The sequence below is a fragment of the Anser cygnoides genome, chromosome 7 (assembly GCF_040182565.1).
Source record: "Anser cygnoides isolate HZ-2024a breed goose chromosome 7, Taihu_goose_T2T_genome, whole genome shotgun sequence".
Lineage (NCBI taxonomy): Eukaryota > Metazoa > Chordata > Aves > Anseriformes > Anatidae > Anser > Anser cygnoides.
Window position 1 is genome coordinate 3,897,894 of NC_089879.1, and position 22,049 is coordinate 3,919,942.

The 22,049-nt window shown below is 43.6% G+C and overlaps 1 protein-coding gene across 1 annotated transcript; it reads right to left on the reverse strand.

Annotated features, from left to right (window-relative positions):
* Positions 1 to 2,529: 2,529 nt before the first annotated feature.
* On the reverse strand, positions 2,530 to 20,776 carry ABRAXAS2 (abraxas 2, BRISC complex subunit). Its single transcript, XM_048057278.2, has 9 exons — positions 20,619 to 20,776; positions 19,936 to 20,026; positions 16,936 to 16,972; positions 14,322 to 14,388; positions 11,659 to 11,849; positions 10,985 to 11,104; positions 10,268 to 10,352; positions 8,085 to 8,199; positions 2,530 to 4,778 (listed from the first exon to the last, which is right to left on the reverse strand). The coding sequence occupies exons 1-9, from the start codon at positions 20,688 to 20,690 to the stop codon at positions 4,312 to 4,314; spliced, it is 1,245 nt and encodes a 414-aa protein (XP_047913235.1). The 5' UTR covers positions 20,691 to 20,776; the 3' UTR covers positions 2,530 to 4,311.
* Positions 20,777 to 22,049: the final 1,273 nt, after the last annotated feature.

A 22,049-nucleotide genomic window follows, 5' to 3' on the forward strand; every position in this document is an offset into this window, starting at 1 on the left:
CTCACCTGTGTGTGGAGGAGACAATTCCCATTTTACAGCTGTGATACTACAGTTGTGCGATTGTCTTCTGCTTCTAATCTGAATTAAAGTATCTTTTCCATGTTATCTCACACTCGTTATCACGTTAGCATGCAGCTCCCCTGCCTCGGGCATGCGTCCAAGCCTTCCGAGTGCCCATAAATTGCCCTGGGACACCGAACATGCTCCAAGGCAGCAAAGAATTAACCTTTCTGCACACTGAAGCCTTCCCAGGAGCGGCAGCTAGCAGACAGGTGCTGCAGACCCGCGCGGTCTCAGACAAACCGATGGGGCAGGGGTTTATTACCTGCTGGACTCCGGTCCGAAATAAAAGCTTGCGAGGGGCAGGTGGGTGGTTTACTGCCGGGTGCAGCGTGGGGGCTGCGGTCCCGCTCAGCAGGCGGTCAGGGCTGGCTGCCCACCTTATCCCCACTGCTCTGAGGTCTCACCAAGAGCCTGCCATCTCCCACACCATTCCTGCGGTGGTCTTCGGTCTCCGAAGGGAATTGTGAGGCGCTTCCCGGCTTTGGGCATAACTAAGGTAAAATTATTCCCAGATCTATGGGAAAGTGTGGCGCCTTAGTGGAAAAAAAAAAAACAAACCCTCAGCTATTTCATCTGAAACCAACTGTACAAGAGCGAGGGCAGTGAAAGGCCTTGCATATTTGCCAAAATTTGCTGAATTTGCCAAAATCAACCAATTTTCACCTGCTGTAGCCACCCCTGGACTGGGACTGCCCCCACGGTGCCTGAAGCTGGCACCATTCCCCCGGGACAAAGGGCACCTCTGGGCTCCCAGAAGCAGGAAGAACGCAAGCCGCCCCCAACGAGGGACCCCCAGGGATTCTTGCTCACAGCAAGGCAACCTTTTTCTTTTTTCTTCAGATTAGCAACTGCCGATCAGAAGCTACTAAGGGATTAGTTATTTACGGATAAGCAAGAGAGGAGTAAGAAAACAAGTAAGCAACCTGAGGAAACCCTCTCAGCCTTCGCTAGGGGAGGTGTGAAGCGTGATGCGGGTGAGAACTCCTCAGGTGCTGTTCGAGGTGACAAACACAACTTGAGGCAAGGCTGCGTTAGGGTCACAGCCTGTTCGAGCTGCGGGCTGGGACCGATGCCCAAGCGCTTCGCAATTCACTAACAGAACTCTGTAATTAAGCTTCTGTTTTCTTCCCAAATCAATCCTGCACGCTTTCCTAGCTTATAAGGGCATATGTACACACACATACACCCACACACACGCATCATTTGGAAAGGCAAGGCTAAGTGCACGTGATATAGAAACGTGTGAGCGCAACAGTAATTGCGCACCCTAACAGAAAGCCAGGGGAGGATTCCCCTCGAAGAAGCCGGAGAGCGAGGCTGCCACTGCCCTACAGCCCGTTCAGCATACCCTGTACCTGCGTGGCACCACCTGTTACCTTCGGTACAATGTTAAGCATCTTTTCAGTAAATAGGAAAAGCGATCAGGTTTGCTCATTCACCCAGTTTTGCTACTACCTGGAGTGACAGCTTCCCGTTAAATTTTAACTCAGGACACGTCAGAGGCAGCAAAACATCCCCGGTGAACGAGCACCTCTGCGATGCAGTCAGGAGACACTAGACAGGAACAGCTCAGAACCCGCAGAGTCACAAATGTGCCAAAACTGAGGATGCTCACACTTCTTTCTGTCAACATGTATGACTCTATAAGCAAATAAGAGGCGCTGGAGACTTCCAAACTTTAATTCCAGCTAATTTCAGAAATACCTGGTGATGCTTTCTATTAAAAGCATATGCGATCATCCTAGCTTATTGAGGGTTTCCATATTGTAGGTTCCTGTTCTTCTAGCTACAAACAATCAGGAAAAAAATTAGAGATAAATTTGGAAATAAAAGAAAAGGTGATTTGAGGTTTCTCACAACAACAGAACAGAAGACACTTCTTTGTGCCAAATAAGCTACAGGACTTTGAAATATGAAGCAGAGCCAGCAGCTTACAGTAGCTTTGCTTGGATGCTGTTAGCGAATGGACATCACCGCACATCTTGCTGTAGTTCTCCTTGGTGATTAAAGCTACTCCCTATTGCCCTCTGGATCACAGCCCAACACCATTATTTTTAAACAGCACTGTAATAAAAACTGCAGTCGGTTCACGTGTATTTTTACCAGAATATTAGCTGAATTAAAAAAAAATAAAAAATCTCCCTTTGTTCTTAGAAGCAGTTACAGTAAACTAAATACCTGCAGATACGTGCTAGCCTGAGACCCAGCACGATTTCCCACTCATTTCACCTCCAAACACCTACGTGTTATACGTAAGAGCATGCAGAACAGACTTTTTTTTATTAAGAGATTCCAAAACCCAATCTTCGTACCAACGTAATCCCATGAATGTGACAGCACAACCTCTTCTCCCTTCAGTCAAACCCCTCTCTGCAAACAGACGACCAAGATTGAACAACTCATCCATTTCAAGCTGTTTTTCTGTATTCCGGTGAATTATTTCATTGACATAGAGCCTGACAAATATTAAAATATAAATTACAGGATTAAATAAGATTTTATTGTCACATTTAACTGCTTTGTCAGAGATGTACATTTTGCAGGTTTCTGTGCAGAATAAAAATAAAACTGTAGTTGCCATCTTGTCAATTCTGATTTTGACACACACACACGTCTAGAACACCTGGACTACACACAGGTGCTTGCAGATAGCCAGCGATAAAACCAGAACAAGTTCTCCGTTAAATGGATTGCAACACTCGAAGACAAAATGCAACAGTTTAAGGCTAACGAGAATAATGTAAAATAGTTAAAGTAGACCACGAGATGTTTAAAGGTGGAAACACTCGATGGAAGAGAGGCAATTTTACCACCTCCTTTTCCCAAAGCCATTTTGCTTAATTTAGTACAGGTAAAGAGAGGCTAATGAACAGACCTTTGCCTACGTATACAATGCAGACTGAAATTTGAGTCCTTTCCAAATCTGATACATTTAAGCTTTCAAGCAACTGCTTTGTTCTTCTGGGTAGAAACCAAAGAAGTGGTTATTCACACCTAAAAGTGATAAACGCTTAAGATATCCTCATCTTAAACGGTGTATTTTCTCATTTACGGATCAGGGATAAAAGTCCAATAATACAAACCTTTTAGTGGCACCATTTCACATATTTTGGGCAATGTTAGTATACAAGCAGTAATTAAATAAAAAAATAAGTGCATCCAAACATGAAATTCTCTAAATATACCACACTTCATGTATCCCAAATGGCAAATTTCGGATGAGAGCTGTAATGCAAATTAAAATAATCATTTACACATTCCATCCAGAGAAAAGAGGTAATAAACCCAGGGGACTCTCCAAACAATCTTCTCCTACCCCGTCCCCTATTTATTACATAAAATAACTCATACAGAAGTGTAAATCCAATATTCAGATGCAAATAAAATGCACGAAGCAGTTTCTGATGCTCGCAATTTGCAGACTCCAAAGTCCAATCACGGCGGAATTTACTACTTCCGTCAGTCATTTACTCCTGCGTGTGCACTTTGCATTCATACTAAACTAACAAACGAGACAATGAACGAGGCTAGTGTGGCAGGAAGTCATTGTAAACCCAGCAAAACCAGAATAATATTTATGACATTCATTTGGATGATTTTAGCGGTCATCCCACCCCCCCCAACACCCTTTACAGAAAAAAAGGCAACCGTCATTTTAAGTGATACACACATTCTGCTAGTAGAAAAGTTGAAACAAACCCCTCCTCTGTTAAAAGAGCATGCCGATAGAAGGTCGACCACATCTGTTTCAATCAGGCTCCTCAGAATTAGCAACATTTCTTTGCTCGCAAAGGCCAATTTGGCTTACCAGAGAAAGCTATTTTGAAGGCGGCTGATATATTTTTCCCTTTCAAAAATTAAAATTCAAGGCATGATAGTGCAAGAGGTAAGTTTTGATCTGAGAACATTATCTGTAGACTAACTGTGCTTAGTTACTACAACCCAATTTATTGTCTTAAAGAAAATACGGCAACGAAAGCTACAAGATTTCTATAAATTTCATTTTGCCTAAATTTACCGGTACATCCATGAACCTCATCAGTATTAGTACAACTTGATTATCCTAATGATTTCGTTATAAAACTTGCAAAATGTATCACAAGGTGAATAAACCCTCTAGTGCAAGTCTTCTACATCGTGCGCACAGTAATCCTGTGTAGTTCATTTCCTCCAGGTTAAATCCCCAAAATCTCTCTGTAACAATTATGAAAAAAAGAACAGTGTCATGTTGATTATTTTTCCCCCCTATCAAATCTGAGAAGTTTGAGTGTTCCTGGAATCACCGTCGGGGTGTGCTGAAGGTTGGGAATCCCTCGTCTGTGAGTATTCGCTGTCAGACGACTCCGTGGGTTCGAGCAAGTTTTCGTAATCACTGTCTTCTGACTCGTCAACATTGTCAGCAACCGCTCTTTGGGAAGATGGCATGGATGCTCCATTACCAGAATATTTCAATCCTGCGTTTGTCGAAACGTAACTGGAAGAACCTACTGCTTGAGGCCGGGGCATGAAAGCATTGCTTTCTAGGAGACCGTGACCGACAGTACTTTCTTGAGTGGTCGCACTGAAATCGGAATACGGCGGGGGAGGATCGGAGACGTCCGAATCTTCCAGCGTGCAGCCTTCCACAGCGAATCCAGTGTAGGACATTCGCGGAACAAACATGGGTTCCAGGTTATCTGTTGGCATTTGCCTGCTTAAAATTGCTTGCTGCAGTCCTATAAAAGCAAAGAAAATTGGTATACTTAATGCTTCCACAAAGTATGTTGCAAAGTAACCTATGTTTAATCTCATCTCCATATCCCCAGCACAGGGATCCCCAGCCAGGGCTCTGGCACCGGTGTAGCTCTGGCGAGGGTGCTGTTCCCTGCACCCGGAGAAGCTGGATCCAGTCGCTGACATCGGGTCCCTGTGAAGAGCCACACAACAGGCAAACCCACCACGTCCACATTCTCTGATTTATTTAAGTAATGGCACAGTCAGACAGCTGCTGTCAATAGCCTTGTCCACTGAGGGCAGGGTCTCCTCCCCGCTCACGTTATTTTAACAAAGCAATGCCAAAAGCCGCAGACATGTCCTGCCTGTAAGGATTTCACAGGGCCTCAGTGTTTCACAGTGAACCGGGAGTAACAAAAGCAGCATGGGGATTAAAAAAAGCTGAAAAGCTGTTCAAAGAACAATTACAATGGTTAACAGCCACGCTGGGAAGGTGCAGGAAGATGGAGCCCCCACAGCTCTGCGCTGGAACTGTACCTGCATTGCAACCGAAACGATGGGATTTAATCAGCACATGCTAATTAAAGTTATAGATGGCACTGCGCTAGTAATGGCTGCAAGTGTAACAGCATCAGGACAGGAATTTCAAAACGATCTTAACGCGAGATGGTTTGCAAAGTAATTTTAAGAAGACCTGCGTAGGAATGATGGACTGCACGGACTGCAGAATGAGGAGCAGATGCGTCCTGCAGAACAGAAACCAAGGTTTACCCTTGATTTATTTATGTAAGCTACAAATATCAACGTGCATTACGTGTGCCCAGCCGTTGAGAACCAGGTAAATATTATTTTAGTACCTACTGTAATGGTGAAGACTACAATTGGTACACTGCATCTAATTTTAGACACTGCACGTTGAGAAACATGGAACAAGTAGAGAAACTCCAGCAAAAAAGGGAGTTTTTAGTGGTCTGGATACCAAACCTAAGAGGAAGGACTGAAATAACTTGGATAATTAGAAGAGACTGAGGAAACTGCTTAAGCCTTCAAATATACATAAGAGGGTACCACGGAGAGATAATTAGAAAGCAGTTTAAGTTAGTAGTTAAGTTAATTGTACATTAGACATGAGGAAAAACTTCCTTGCAGTAAGACTTGTTAGGCACTGGGATAGACTTCAGGTTTTGACTGGTGTTTAACCAGTTATTAGCCTCCAAGTATCTGTCAGAACGGACACCGGAATATTTAAGGCTGCCTTGCCGCCAGGTGACAGACAAAATGCTATCTGTTCTACTCACCATCCACCGCGCTTCTAGAAAAAAGCAAAAATCAAAGCTGAATAGTTCCCTCAGTCAGGCCACCGAGATCTCTCTTGACTAACTAGAAGGGCATACTCCCCTCAAGTGTACAACAAACTACCCCCTAGAACACTGACAAACTAATTCTGGTGATCTGTCAAAGTCTCAACTGAGTTTAATGCTCCAGCGTTAGAGACAAAACCCATTAACCAAAAAAAAATAACAACGAGCTTTCACACAACACTACCACAGGAATTTGAATCAAATATTCCCCCTTCCTCCAGCTCTGAGACTGATTAATTGGAACAACTCACTCACTAAAAACAAGGAAATTCACCCAATATTGAGAAAGCGAGAGAACAGAAGGCTGGCTTCGCTATTTAGCGACTTGCATCTAAAAATATTAGAGATCCAAGCTGCGTGTTTTCTTGTTTCAGCCCTCTCACACGATATTCTGCTCTGGCACACGTTTCCAGTCCAGCATTTCCCATCTCACTGGTAGTACCCAGGGGCTAGCACCGACTGCTCTTCCTCCTCCACCGCCGTCTCCTGCCATATGGGCTGGGAGCAGCTCCAGCCGCACCGAATACCCGTCTCTGCTTCTTGCTAGCTCGCGTAGTAGCAGTGCTCTGCTCGCTTCATCTACAGCCAGGCAGGAAGCAAGAGTGACTCAGGACTTCTGCTGCTTACACCCTTCCGATGGTCTCTAACCCATGCTCAGCTCCTTACCTTTGAGGTTCGGGGAAGGAAGAAGTCAGAGAAGGGGCGTGACAGATTAAACCTTGATGTAAAATACTAATTTGGTAACTGTACCTCGCTGCCTGGAGGAAAAAAACATCCGATCAGAGCAACAGAGCGCCCTATTGCACGGTTTGGGTTATTAACCCGTGAAGCGATCTGTCAGCCTCAGCCACAGCTTTACTTAACGGGATACACAACCAGTAAAAAACACGATGTAGGTAAAAATACAAAATTTCATTTTCTTATCGTTTCAAAACATGGAAAGACAGAGGCAGGGTTTGCTAAAATACATAATTTACTTACGAATTTATTTTTAAATATTATTTCCCATTTGCCTATTTTCTACCCCCTGCTTTCAGTCTTCCCTTACACTCACAAATTAAATTAGATTGGCAATGCCTCCTTGGAAATGTCAGGGCTGTTCACAAAACCTATTTACTGCTAACCAAAAGTATCCTGAAGCCATAGGCAATTTGTAGGGAGGAGGGACAGCGTGGCCGCCAGCCCACTACACTCACTCAACAGGCCTGACTGATTCAGAAAATTATGGAGCAGCAAAAAAAATGTTGAACATCCACCTATTACTGGCTTTCTTTACCAGTCCTAAATGCATACTATGAAAACTTTTACAATTAATACAGAGCCAACTCTAATAAAATTATGGATTTTAATGGGATTTATTTGCATCACGCAAATTTAAAACCCAACTCAGTACAAAACTTGCTATATAGGTGTTCAAAACAAAGCAGAAGAATAATTTCTGTGGAGTCTCACTGGAAAGAAAAGAGCATCATGCCTGTGTTGCCTTGAATGAATCAAAGAATTTATTTGAAAGATAAATTCACAAAAACATTGACAGGTACGGGTCTGTAAACACAGTGCCCTGTTTCTATGCAATACTTCAAAAGGAATCTCTCCAGAGGTCAGGTTTGTTTTTTTCCATTCCTGGCTTAACTCCGCTTTTCCTTTCCTACAACGAATCTTTTCCTGTGTTACTTCCAGAATTAATTTTCCTGTTCTTCCTCCACAGTTCCATCTCTCGCCTTTTTTCCCCGTTTGCTAACACTGGATGACTCCTAAAAAAAATATTTGCAGGGTACACACTTTCAAAGTTCAGGTAACATTCAACATCAGTCCCTCATACAACCTTCCCAGTGGTTTTTGTTTTGCTATGAGCTATCAGGAGTGCAACTCAAAACAATTCCACAAAGTGTTCTGTCTTTACAGTATCTTGTTCTGAAACAACAAAATTAAAAGAAGGTAACTTACTTATTTTTTGTTCCTTTTCATTTTTTCTTTGTGTGATTTGCCTTTTTAACTTGTTTACATCAGCTTGAAAAGATTCAACAACGCGTTCACTTTTTTCTACATCTATGCAAACTGCCTAGGAGAAAAACAGAAGATATACTAAGATTTTCCAAAAACATAGATGCAAAAACACTTCCACAACAACATTAATAAGCTATCGATGGACAAATAGCCATTAAAAGCAAAAAACTTAGAGCAGTAATCAACTATTTCAGAGCATAAAATTCAACTTGAAGCATTTTCTTTACTGGCTGTTGTCAATTTACAGCTGCTGCATGGTAGGAAAAGCATCTCCAAATAATTCATCGTTACCGTAAGGCATTACATAATAAGACCCAAAGATAGCTACAATTATTTGTTTACTTAATTTTATTTTCAGTTTGAACTCAGAAAGAGCCCACAGTTGCTGTTAAGTACACTGTTAGCACAATAACGATACTACGGTGGCATGATTGTAAACCACAGCATGAAGGCGCGTGCTTGTCACACTAGGCCAAATCTGAGTCAGAGTCCGAAACAGTTGATTCAAAAGAAAACTGCCCCCAATTTCTCTCCTGACTGATAACTGAGCAGGGCCCGTGAATTTTCAACAAAATCTCCCTATACTGGTTAAGGAATGAAGATGAAAACTTGGTAAGATGTAAGTTCAGGAACAGTTGTGGACAGTGTGGATTTCTTATTTAAACTAAACATGCTATACTAGATGTTTACATCCTCAGGAAATAAGCACTGGTCATTATCATTAAACACGATCAGCTTTGAAGAACACGACTCTGAAAGCACCGATGAATCTTAAACAGTAAGTCATTAGCAATTTTCTGCTTCTTCCCCAAAAGGTTACTATTAATGATCTCATCTACAGATGGAATCGAAATACTACACTTTCAGTTCTGTATCTAATTTTTAAAGTTCATAGTTTAAAAAAGCCACCACACACAGAACTGGTGAATAATGCAAATATATAGGCTTCTCAGCTCCTTTACCAAAACACTTGTATCTTCCAGCCCTGTAACATTCTGTAACATTCACTTTAAAGATAAAAGTTCCCCAACTGAGAAACTCCTAAATAAATTTTTTAGCTCTGTAACGATGTACAGGAGGAACATTTAATCTGGTAAAACACAACGAAGTCATACTTCTAACAGGTAGGAGGACAACTCCCCGATGATGTCACATTTTCCATTTTTCCAAGATACCGATTCAAACACCAGCAAGAACACAAAAGGCTGTACGTGCTTTTGGCAAGAACGCATTGAAGAGTAATACCATTAGCTAACGCGACAGACATCTGAAAATAAGGCATCTTCGTGTCTCGTGGAGCCAGCAGGAACGTGGTCTGCCTTCTGGACGCCAGTCACCCCCCTTGGCAGGCAGGTTAAGGGGGGGCAACTTCCACGGAGAAGCAGCGGTCTCCCTGTACGAGCAGGGCGAGGGGCTGAGACCACTGCTTTGTTCCCTGCTCTGGGTGCCAAGCAGCGAGGCTAAGCTGGAGCACAGGCACAAACCACCGCAGGGCAGACGTGGAGGGAAAGCCTGGAAATCAACTGTGACTACATCCCAGTCGGCAGACGGGCGCGCTCCCAAGGCAGCACAGCTACGCTGCTCTTCGCGCAGACAAGCTGCGAACTGACAAGCTGACATTTAGTAGATTTGACACGCGAGGCCCCCTCGGATGCGTTGCCACGTTTGGAGCAGGATTCACTCCTGCTCTTCGCAAAGCATTCGCACGCTTTAACTACCAGATGGAGCTCTCCGTGCTGCATGCGACACACCGAGAGACGGGAATCGTTCTGAAGCTCACACAGGCCTTTCAGCCTGTGCAAATCCCCACAGCCTTCGAGAAAGCTTTTCTTCAAGGCATGCTCTTAAGAACTGCTAACATCTCCCGGAAATCACCGAGCATTAAATCACTGACTTGCAAAAGGGAAAGAATCGATTATATCCCCACCAACCACTTTTACTGCAGCCACTGCAAACGCACGTACTGAATAGAAACTGCCACTATTGAAGTCAAACATTTTTGCACAGTTCATGAGAAATGGCTTATGAGCACTACGAAATTCCATCTCCTGCACTCCTGGTTTAATCAAAAGACAAACAAACGAAGCCACACGCACCGACCAATATTAAGTAAAGGAAGTTACCTGTACTTTTTCCTGAAGTGCATTGTAAACCTGATATATAGCCCTGATGTCCTTCATCACTCCATCTTTGTCAAAAAAGTCAGTACTACCAAAAAAAAGCAGAAACCGTTAGTTAGAGAAGACAACACAAGTTTCTACCTCATACTGTCCGTGAGTTGCTGGGAAGCAGTCAATTGCTGTATTTCTAAAAGGTATTTTGTTTTATCTTGCCAAAAAAGTACTGTACCCTCAAGAACCAAAATCTGGACAGCAAAATATTTGACACCAAGGATCCTCCTGGAACAATGAAGTCCCATCTGAATGGGATTAAACTTAAGCAGAACTCTCTAAGCTTGTATAATTTCATTGTCAGTCATAAGAGCTACTTTGCATTTACAGCATTTAATTACAGTGATCACCATCAAAAAAACAACACAGATACTCCAAATCAGTGTTTCAGTTTTAAAGCAGGCTTGCACAGAGAATTCATTGAAAAAAAAAATCAAGTTACAGTCCTCCAGCCAGAAGGCCTGCAGCACCGACTGCCCGTACAGACTCTGCTTTTCTGAGTCGTGCACCGAGTTCCGTTTGTTCTTGTCAAAGATTTGATTCTAAGCAGAAAAAGTGCAGCAGGAACCAACTGTTCATTCTCCTGCAGAACTATTTTTTTCCTGCTTGCAATGCATATTCTTACCAGTCTTTGGAAGGGAGAGAAGGTAGAATTTGACGAAAACTTACCCGTGTTCCTTAATAACTTTGGCATAATTCTGAGAAGTATTTGGCACTGAAGAAACTTTGTATTCCTGTTGACTAGTGTTGCCTAGATTAGGAATAGCAAGTGACACCCTTTGATTATACCTGTAGAGAAAATATAGAAAGAGTTCTTAATTACTTCCCAAGGTATTATTTACAATAGTCTTGACGCCATTCCATCTCTTTGATGATCACAGCTCTTCTAATTTCCAAGCTTCTGGATTAAGTGTATTACAAAAGCTGAGAAATGTTAGAAGTTGTGTTCAAAATAAACACACGATAGAGAATTCCCCAGAGATGGATCTACCTTCGTACCTACGGCCATTTTTAATTGTGCCTGCAAACTACCAGAGACAAGACTGGTGAGGCAACATTCATAGCTCTTACAAGAAACACGGTACTGTCACCCGATTTCCCTTAAAATATATTTGTCTGAATATTTGAAGATCAAAAAGAACATTCACTGTCCCCAGGATAAATTTATAAATTGCTTGCGCAGGGGAAAAAGCAAGCTGTCATCACTAACAGCTGCACACCAAGATACCACTTGATAAACAGACAAACTTGTTTAACGGTGCCAACTTCAAAATAGTTTATAGAGATTAGCAATAAGAAGCAGAAAACAGACAAGGATTGGTTCACATACAGAGGTTGTTTACCTTCGGTTTGGTCTAAAAAGCACGTATTCTAAAGCATGTGTGGAGTTATTTGCAGTGGAAATGAAGCTGAAGAGAAGGAAGACAAGATCAGGCACTCCAAGGATGTGGGTCAGCTGTTTATGAATGATGTGCTCTCTATAGGACATCTGCTGCTGAGTGTTTCTCCTAAATCTGTACCATCCGATAACGTTCTATAATCGAAGTACAGCAGAAACAAAAACAAAAACAACAAAATATTGAGAGATACAGATTTACCTTTTGATAATAAGATTGTCAGACCTATAGCATCATATTTATTAGCCAATTCTTGAAATAGCTTTATTACAATAAAATCTGTCTGAATTATTAGGGGTTTAAACCTATTAAATAGTCCAGAAGTGACACATCCTGCTACACACAGCTACTAATTGCTCAGCCTTACTGTGCTACAAACACTTGTGCCCTCAGTAGTATTTAGGATCCTGCTTTCATTACAGGTTCTCCTTCAGTTGTTTAGTTTTAGCAATAAACCTTGGAGCATCTTCAAAATATTAGACCTGAGCAGTTTTCAAACACAGCAGGTTTTTTCCCCCGAGTATTTCAGCTGCCTGTTCTCTTGTATTGATTTGTAAGACACATTTCCAGTGCTATGCCAACATATTTGCAAATATTTGTCTGTTCATGAGACGTATGGGACTGATCTGCTGTGTACAGCGATAGAATTGTGTATTTAATTGAGATAGATGCATATGCACAGCAGATAAGACATTCTAATTCAATTATTATTTTGAACACAACATGTATTAAAACCCTTTATTTAATGTAAACTAAACATTTAAATTAAGACAATAATGACAAAGGACTCATCGCTAACAAGCTGTTTTAGGAAGACTCCCAGAAAGAGGCACTATCACGTAACGATGCATTAAGATTGTGTATGTTTGTTGGAAAAGAGCAGATTCTACACATTAAACAATATGACACCCATATTAAACAACAAAAAAAACAGTAAGAAGCATTGGTTTTAACTTCTTATAGTTAAGTCTGTACAATTTAATAACCTGAATGTAATAAAATGTGCTTATTTTGCTAACAAAATGGAACACAAGACCATCATGGTCCTGGACAGCACTATTTCCTGTTGTTTTTTGGCACTATGACAATTAAATCTATAATGCTTTAATCCCAGAACATTTGGGAGTTTTCTTTTCTTTTTTTTTTTTTCTTCCCAGTTTTGCCTGCTTTCTCACCACAGGTAACAGCTCTTGCCGGAGTCTTCCTGCAAGGTAGATCCTAACAAAAAATTCGGCTGAAAACCAGTGCGAGACAGACATTTTTAAATTACTATTTGTGCCTCGTCTCTGGAAGGAGAATTTAATATGCTCTGCAGCGTTCTGTAGTCGAGTTACAGAATTCAGGATCTGAGACTGGAATCTTACTCCCTCACCAGCATAAAGATATATGCCTGTACATATAGATTCATGCACACAAAGTACATAGGTACTAAGCATAAATACAAAAGTATACACAGGAGAGTTAATTCTGAGAGCATTTGGTAGAAGAGAGAGATAAGAAAAACCATTGCAATGATTAGCGTTGCACAAATTTAGGACTTGCTTCCCCGAAGTTCCCTCCTCAGCAATATCCCTGTCTAAGCAGAAGTCCACGATTCAGGCTGGTAAGGTAACCAGAGAATAAAGACTGCAAAGTCAGTGATGCTAAATTCACTCTTACTCAGACCACGGTTGTGGAAGTTACACCTGAGTCACCTGTAGAGGACAGAAATCCCCAACGCCTGACACATCAATGCAGTTCCACAACCAGCTGGAATGACATTGCTTTGCTGCTGCTTTGTAAAAGGAAAAAGAGGAAAAAAAAAAAGCATCGTATTTACCATCCCTACCTTGGAGTAAGCGGACCTCGTGAGCAAAATTCACGAACTAGCAGGCGGCTTTCTGCTAGCTCTAGCAAGAAGGTGACCGGTGGATTCATTCCACCATAAGGAACCACACCTTCGGCTCTGCTCTTCAAGGCGTTAAGCCTGTGACAACTTCTGACGTGATCATTTGATAATTTTAACGACAGTGCACTGCAAGTGTGAAACTGGATGAGCCGCTGAAAGAGGTTTGATTCTCTTGAGAGAGAATTGGTGAAATTGAATCCACTTCACAGTAGCTGTGCTAACAACGCACGCACAATAATAAAGCTACGACAACATCCGACGTATAACTACCTTCTGACAGTATTCCCAGTTTAAAGCTGGCAGTGCAGTAATTGCCATTCCAAGCCTTTATCGTCACAACATTTTTTAGCCTTTTGAAATGAACTTTTCGCAACGGATTTTCAGATCAGCTCCATTTTTTGTTGGTTTCAGCAGCAGTATACACAATCTTTATGCTACACATTTAGCTCAGAAATTAGACAGAGGACTAATACTGACCCTTCATTTTTGGATACCTGAACTTAAATGCTTTGTATTTCTTCAGGGAATTTAGACATTGCGCCCAGTTTAACGTAAGTACCACAAATCCACAAACATGTGTAGAGGATAAGCGTTGGATCAGAACATCAGATTTGTAAAAGGAAGTATTTCTTCTAGTTAGCTACCTGTTTTTTTCTCAAAACCACTCTTTCTAATTATAGGTTCTTATGACTAGAACAGGAGGAAAAGAGAGAAAACTTACTTTTCTTCGATCTTTAAGAATCCTGTCCAAACTCTCCTCATTAACCTTGCCTGCATAGTCATAAAAGCTTGAACCAAAAAAGGAAAAGAGAAATGTAGGCACACAGTTTACACACGCACATCGTACATAATTTATACCCCGAGCGTTTCTCAAACAGATGGCATTCTATACGGCAGAAATCAACCTCTGCAGTCTTACCTTTCTCGATATGGGTCAGTATTCGCACCACCCACTTAGACATCCAACTTGGGTGCGTTTGGAGCCGAGGGTGACTACAGAGCTCACAGACAGAGGCAGCTGCTCCCAGAGGAAGAAGCAGAGCACCTAAGTTAGATGCGTAAGACTTGCTGGTGCGAATACTCTAGCCACTTTTAAGCAACCGGTAATGCAATGCGATATGCCTGAAGTTGTTAGTTTTAAAATGCTTCCATTACGCACATTAATTTGATGACTAGCATCTCACCAGCAGCCTCTACAACAAGGGGCACACACATAAATGGACCGGGTCATTTTATTTTGGCCAGCATTCTGCAAAAGCCTGCTTTGATAACGGGAGGTCTACCTGCCAAGGAGGAAAGGAAACCAGGGCCACTTTACATGCAGCTACAGTATAATTCCTTGAGCTCCAGTCCTGCAATTAGACTCACGAGGAGACCCTTGAAGCCAAAACAATTATACCAGGGTCAGCACGAACACAAAGAAGCATCGTGGTCTTTCCATGAGGCTCTGCTTACAGGACAGAGGCCCAGGCCCTAATAACTTGTTATTTAGAGGACAATAATTTTAAGAATTCATAAAGCTATCTACACAGACAGGTTTATAAATTCAAACGGATCACACTTCATAACAGAAGGGAAAGCATTTGAAAATAGATTCCTCCTTGACTTACCTGCCAAGCCCTTAGTCTCTGTCAAGAGCTGATATCACTAACACCTAAAGCAGTGCAGGAAAACACTCTGTTTTAGAGGTCTGTGATCTCAGCTCTTGTGTGAGGGGGAAAAAAACATCCTGAGCTCAGTACTTGGCTGGTAAATGAGGGTGGAAATAAAATTTGGTTTTAAGATGCAAGTTATTTTGAATATTAAGACAACAACTCTTTAGACGTCTGAGATACACCTAATATTTGCATAATCTTTTCAATTCATGCTCACAGCATTTGCATATTCGTTTAAGTAGCGGATATCCAATTCTTTCTTTATGACTTGTAAGTAATTTTCTCATGGGACGAGCAACTAGCAGTTCACAGAACGCCTTCATTTGAAAACTGCACAGCCAGAAATCAGTCCTTTGAAAACCCTCACTTCTCATTCAGTTCTGCTCTTTGGTAAAAAGCACTGGAGCCAAGCCTGTTACACTCAGCAGCAGCAATTCCCACTTACAAGAACACAGTGTGGAGGAGCCACAGGCCCCCCTAGGCTGGCTACATCTGAGTCAAAGGATAAGGCAGAGTGCCCCCAAACCACACCTGCTACAGCTGCAGGAACAGAGAAACTGGCATCATGCTCTGGTACTGATAAAGGTCATAGAAACTCTGCAAGGTTCCCCTGTGCTCTGCAGTAACTAAATTCAGCTGTGCTCTTGTGCAGAAAGCACGTCAAGAAATAAACTTCTTCCCCTTCCTCCATCGGCTCAGTTGCTAAAAACCAATTTCTGGACTGGGGCGAGACAGTGAACGTGAGCGGTTTTGCTATGTGCTGCACGAACATCACCGGGAACCGCAAAGAGTCTCCCAGACACTGGGATATTATCTTGATGGGTAGAGTCTCCAGCATATAAATCACCGGGATAAGAGTACCCTCTGTAATTATCAGATAGCAAATGACAGACTGCAGCTTTTCTCTCTAATGCAGCTATGTCAATCACAGTATCTAAGGTACTGCGTCTTCTTAATTGGCTGGAAAGCTCTAAATAAAGACAAGAAGAGATTAATTGGGAATTCCTTCTAAAAAGGATTTCTAGAGAGCAATTTAGAAGCTATCACTGTGTAACAAATGACGACTATAGAGAAAAGTTACGTGTAATAGACTGAAGCTGCTAAACGGAACGTATTAGGCCTATATTTAATTTTAATTCTGGACTACAGAAGATCAGAGGGCAAAAAGAACTGGTAAGCCGAAAGCTTTAGAATTACTTGGTGCAAATCAGCACAACTAATGACAAAACAACTCGTTAACCCGGCAAGTTAACAGGGTAAAGGCACACAAGGTGTACTGCGACCCACCAGGCTTCAGCAGAGCCAGCCTAAGACTCCAGTAATTTGGATTGGTTTTGACATTCATCTTAATTCTCGGTGATATGATTTGATCTAATATCCGCCTCCACTTGGCGGGGGGGAAATTAGGAGAGGTAACAAAAGCATCCCGTACCAGCCACCTCAGCAGCCCTTCTAAACAAAGATTTTGTAGCAAGGCAAGAGGTACTAGAACGGTAAACTTATACGCTCATCACCGTGGCTGCTGCAAGTTACACGGTTCTGTAATGTCACCAGATGCGTAAACAATGCAAACTGTGCTAGGTGCATGTGAGGCGCTACCACCTGTCACCTGCTCAACATATTCACAGCAACATTCACATATTCCACAGCCAACACAGGAAGACAACAGAAAAGGCTTACCTAAAGAGTTTTGAACACGGCTCATGGTTATGGATTTCTGCAACAACAAAAAAAGAGAGAGACATATGTCCAACCGCTCGAGATAGAGAGACATTAGGCATATCTTGCATAACTTTTCCACATCACGGCTATTGAGCAAACAAGCGTTTGTGTCAGACCCCGGGCTGCCCTTCGTGTCTCAGCGACACTTGATGACACAGCACCACGCCCGGGAAACCAGCTTCTCCTTCTGATCCTCCATTTCACTGAGGGAAATACTTCCACGGGAAGGAAGACTCACGCTTGCTCTGATATACACAGATATAGCCTCAGACACATACATTTTAAATTATTTTTCAATAATAACCTCTTCGCAAAGGCATGTTTGTTTTCCGTTTTGAAACACCTTTCCGCATTTTACTTGCATTCATATTCATTGCTGCTGTGATAAAGAGTGTATAAAAAAAAGGCCGGGGGAAGGAATCACTGAAATTTTCTATACTGGAGTATTTAACCTGGTAAGACAAGTAGAATTTGTTACGAGAAAAGGGGTGAAACACCACTCCAAAACGATTAGCTGCATTTTTGCTTTATATAACAGAATTGTAACTTTTTTATTTAAGTCACTGCAATTTTTTCATTAGTGAGGTACTGATAAACGCTAACATGCTTATTTAATCATTAGTGGTTGCAACATGTCAGTAGTCACAGAGAAGAGGGAAAAGAGCAAAACTCCAATCCATACCGTTCCCCTACCGCCAAGCACGGCTTCCTTTTTGTGGCTTTCCGTACTTCTTTAAAGTTCTCCTCCACTCAGACCTCTTACCAAACACAGTTTGTCATTGACACTGCTGTACTTTGATCACCCAACCTGTCTGAAACCGCATTTGTGGGGCTGAACAGCCCTTACGTGGCAACACTCTCTCAGCTCCTCTATTAGAACGCACAACAGCTCTGTTCAGACCCTTCCTTCCTGGCGAGCAACCCGCCACCTGCCCTTCTGACAGCCGCCGCCTGCTCCGGCTGCAGCCTCAGCGGCCAGGACTCACCGCTCCCAGGAGCAGCAGACCCGGCACGGCCGCCCCGCGGCAGATCGAGCCACCAGCACAGCAGGGCCCTAAGCACCAGCGGCACGCGCGCTGCCTGAGAAGCCACGTTCCCACCGGCAAGAAGTTTGTGGTGCTGCTCTCAGACTTTTAAACAATCCAAACTACAGGAAGTCAGTGTCAGCCCCACGTTTCCATTCTTGCCCACAGGAATCTGTGGAGGTGATTTGCTAAACAAGGCCAGTAAATTATTAATTATTCCAGCCTAGACCAATTCCTTCCAGCAAATACACTGACCACAACTACTGAGAACATACGCTTGATCCTTGGCTTATTACTTCGACTTTTAAAAAACAGGAAGCAACAAGCCCACTGCCCAGAATGCGTGAGGAACCAGCAATCCAAATTTGAGCTTTACACATTGACTTATTTTACATAAATACCTATAGCGTACTTACTATACACCCACATACACAAGGCCACTGAGCTTTGAGACTACAGAAACATAAAAATGTTAAAACCCATCTGTGACAACTGTGCCACAAACCTGTCAGTTTCATTTCAACTTCTGAGCTCTTGGTTCTACTTGTAAGGCTGACCGAAAAATACTGCAGTAAGAAAACAGTAAAAATATCCAGAAGATCTCTGGGGAAAGGATAATTTCCTTTTTCACAAAACAAAAGGAAAAAGTAACAAAAAAAAAAAGAACAATATCTGAAAAGAGAGTGATTTCTTAACATTACTAACTCCTGATTTCTGAAACCAGACTAGGGTGCAGCTGGAAGTGGCATTAAGGTATTATATTGTCATCAGTAACTAGGTCGGATCCCACTGAACAGTCACATCCAGCTTTGCCTGAACAAACAGAGATTTCAGCTGCTTTCCTTCATCCGATACTTTGACAACCATTATATACACGCATAAAAATTCTATCCCCTTATTTTCTGTAATTTATCTCAAAGATCAGTGCAGGTCACACAATCAATTTACCACCTATTTTTCTTCAGGAATAACCAGAACAGGAACCTACGTAACCTTCAAGATTCTTGCATACACATCCACCGCTACTTAAAAGTGGTGAGTGCCTTCAGATGCACGGTGCTATAGGACTTAGCTTCACGGACCGTCAGTTCATTACAAACCACGTTTTGAGAGTCAATTGCAAGATGTTTGTGTTAGCTAAGCTTTATAAAGATCCTGGTAAGTTATCTACAATCTATCCCACACAGCCAAGTACGTACGCCTTTGGGTTTTTAAAGATTTAGATGTATTTCAGCACCGAGTTATACGCACGTATAAAAAAGGCATTTTCTTCCAGGAGCTTCCTAATCTCTCTAAGTCACAGAGAAGCTGTCACAGGCTTTTAACTCTCTTGTGTATCAAAACATCTGCATCAACCAACAACGCTTAACATCAAGGGCTTGCGTCTTCTGTTACCATCACTTCACTCTGCACAACAAATGAGCTTTACAGCACTCGTGCTTCTTATCAACGCATGGTTTGCTAAACATTCCTTGGCAAATAATGTCTCAACAGCTTACAGTGCTACCGCCTACCAGCCAGCCAGCCAAACTCCCCACTAGCAGTTTGCCCCTCTTCAGCATCAGTAAATCAAGCAATGCATTTACCTTAAGTGCATCCCTGTATGCAGGCAGCCATACAAACAGGAAACTCTCTGCAGGGCCAATAAATCGTTTCTCCATTACAAAACTCACGTAACTCAGAATGAACAATCTCTTCTTCACAGCAAGAGATGTGTAAAAAGCCCCTCTATGTAGCGAGTGACTGTTACCTTTCCTCACACCTCGGCCATGAACAAATAGTGCGGCAAATGGCTTAGTGCTGATTTTGAAAGACTGGAAAAATCTTATGGTGGTCTCACAGGTGAAATAGTAATCCTTACTGAATTGTTGCACTGAAAAATGAAAAGCTAAATAGTGCCTCTCACAGAATGTCTGAAAGTTCTGTTACTTACCAATGACTTGTAGGAATTCAGTGTTGCTGATCTGCGAGTCACTAATGCTAAAGGTCTCTTCTTGTCTTACCTCTCCTAGCAGAAATCCTTCCTGCAATTTCAAGGGGGAAAAAAATAAAAAAACACTAAAAATAGAAAAAACACTATATACACTAATCTATTGCAAATTTGTAATCGTTAAATGGAAGCTTAAAAGAGAAGTTATAGTTTGAAACATATGGCTGAGCTGCAGGTATAACCAGTGATGAGATTTACCAGGGCTGACTTTCTGATTCACAGCACCGCAGCAATAAGCTGTAGAATAATAAGATGTTTTCATGTCCAAAAATGCTGATTATGCTGAAAGCTTCCCTCAGAAACACGACTTACGGAGGGAAACGGGAACTAAGGAGGCGAGCGCCCTGCCTGCAGCCCCAGCCCTACAGCACCGGGGGGGGGGGAACGGCGAGGCCCGATGCGAGGCAGAGCACCCCCAGCACCGCCCCGGGGGGCCAGGAGCAGGCAGGGTCCCCCCCCCGCGGGGCTCCCGGAGCCTCCCTGAGGAGACGGGGCCAGGCCCCGAGCGCCGCCACCCCCGGCGACCCAAAGCCCGGCCCCTCCCCACCCAACCGGGCCGCAACGAGCGGGGACGCGGGGCCACGGCCGCGGCCAGCGGGGCGAGGGCGGCGGTGCCGGGCACGTACGTGGTCGGCGCTGCTGTTGGCGCTGCAGTAGCAGACGGAGCTGAACGTGTAGCCCGAGATGGAAGCCGCCATCTTGGAGACCCCCGCCGCCGCCGCCGCCGCTCCCACAAGGCGCCGCGAGCGCTCCCCGCCCGCCCCGGTTCCGGCGGCGGCTGCGCGCGGGGCTGCTGGGAGATGTAGTTCTCTGTGCGCACACCGCCTCCGCAGGGGTAACCGCGGGGAAAACGGTCCCTAAGGTCACCAGGTCCGTCTCCTAACGCTACAAGGCCACCGCTAAGCCATGGCCCTAAACCATCTCCAGAGAAGGGCTACGAAGGTTGTAAAAGCCCCCCAAGATCCTCTGGTCCAACCACCCCCTACCACCAATGTCACCACCGAACCACGTCCCCAAGCACCACGTCCAACCTCTCCTTGAACACCCCCAGGGACGGTGACGCCACCGCCTCCCTGGGCAACCCGTCCCAACGCCTGACTGCTCTTTCTGAGGAGAAATGTCTCCTCGTTTCCAACCCGAACCTCCCCTGGCGCAACTTGAGGCCATTCCCTCTAGTCCTACCGCTAGTTACCTGTGAGAAGAGGCCGACCCCAGCTCCCCACACCTTCCTTTCTGGTTGTTCGAGAGAGCAAAAAGGTCACCCCTGAGCCTCCTCTTCTCCAGACTGAACAATCCCCGTGCCCTCAGCCACTCCTCACAAGACTTGTGCTCCAGGTCCGTCACCAGCTTTGTAGCCCTCCTCTGGACACGCTCCAGGGCCTCGATGTCCTTCTTGTGGTGAGGGGCCCAAAGCTGAACACAGCGCTCGAGGTGCGGCCTCACCAGAGCAGAGCACAGGGGACGATCACCTCCCTGCCCCTGCTGGCTGCACCATCCCTGATACAACCCAGGATGCCATTTTGCGCAGTAGTTATGTGCCCCTGGCAGCTGTTGACTGTGTGGTGGTAGAAAACATGAACACAAGAAGCAGCCCAGGAACTGAACGAGACGAGCTGTGTTTTTTCACTCATATCAGTTTGATTTTTCAGTTTCAGCATTCAACTCTCTACTCTCTAACGTTTTTCACTCACTCAGCCTGCGGGATTCTTCTGGAAAACGCTACGCTCTTTGTGCTTTGCAAAGGAAAAATGTTTTGCCTCTGATTTGCAAGCAGCTTCCTGTTGGCAGCATCCTGTGATGTTCAGAGCTTCCCAAATATCTGCTGATTTCACCCCAGCCCAGATATTTCCCAGCACAGATCATCTGGCAGCGGGGCGGCCCGTGTACACTCCCGTTGGCTGCCTCTCGTGCCAGGATCAGTATTGGTTGCAAACAGATTGCAGAATTAAGATATCTTGGAAAAAGTCTGATGAAAGGAAACAAATTTGTGAATAAATAACGAAAACAGAAAAAATCAGCGCTGGAGAAAACAGCATTAAGAACTTGACGGGTATATT

What these genes read in the sequence shown, in the direction of transcription:
- ABRAXAS2 (XM_048057278.2), bottom strand. Translation starts at nt 20,690, where the DNA reads ATGGCGGCTTCCATCTCGGGCTACACGTTCAGCTCCGTCTGCTACTGC. An exon ending in AAAGTTATTAAGGAACACGG is followed by an intron (nt 10,353 to 10,984) that starts GTAAGTTTTCGT and finishes TTTTTTTGGTAG; the next exon opens with TACTGACTTTTTTGACAAAG. An exon ending in CACTTCAGGAAAAAGTACAG is followed by an intron (nt 8,200 to 10,267) that starts GTAACTTCCTTT and finishes TTTTTCTCCTAG; the next exon opens with GCAGTTTGCATAGATGTAGA.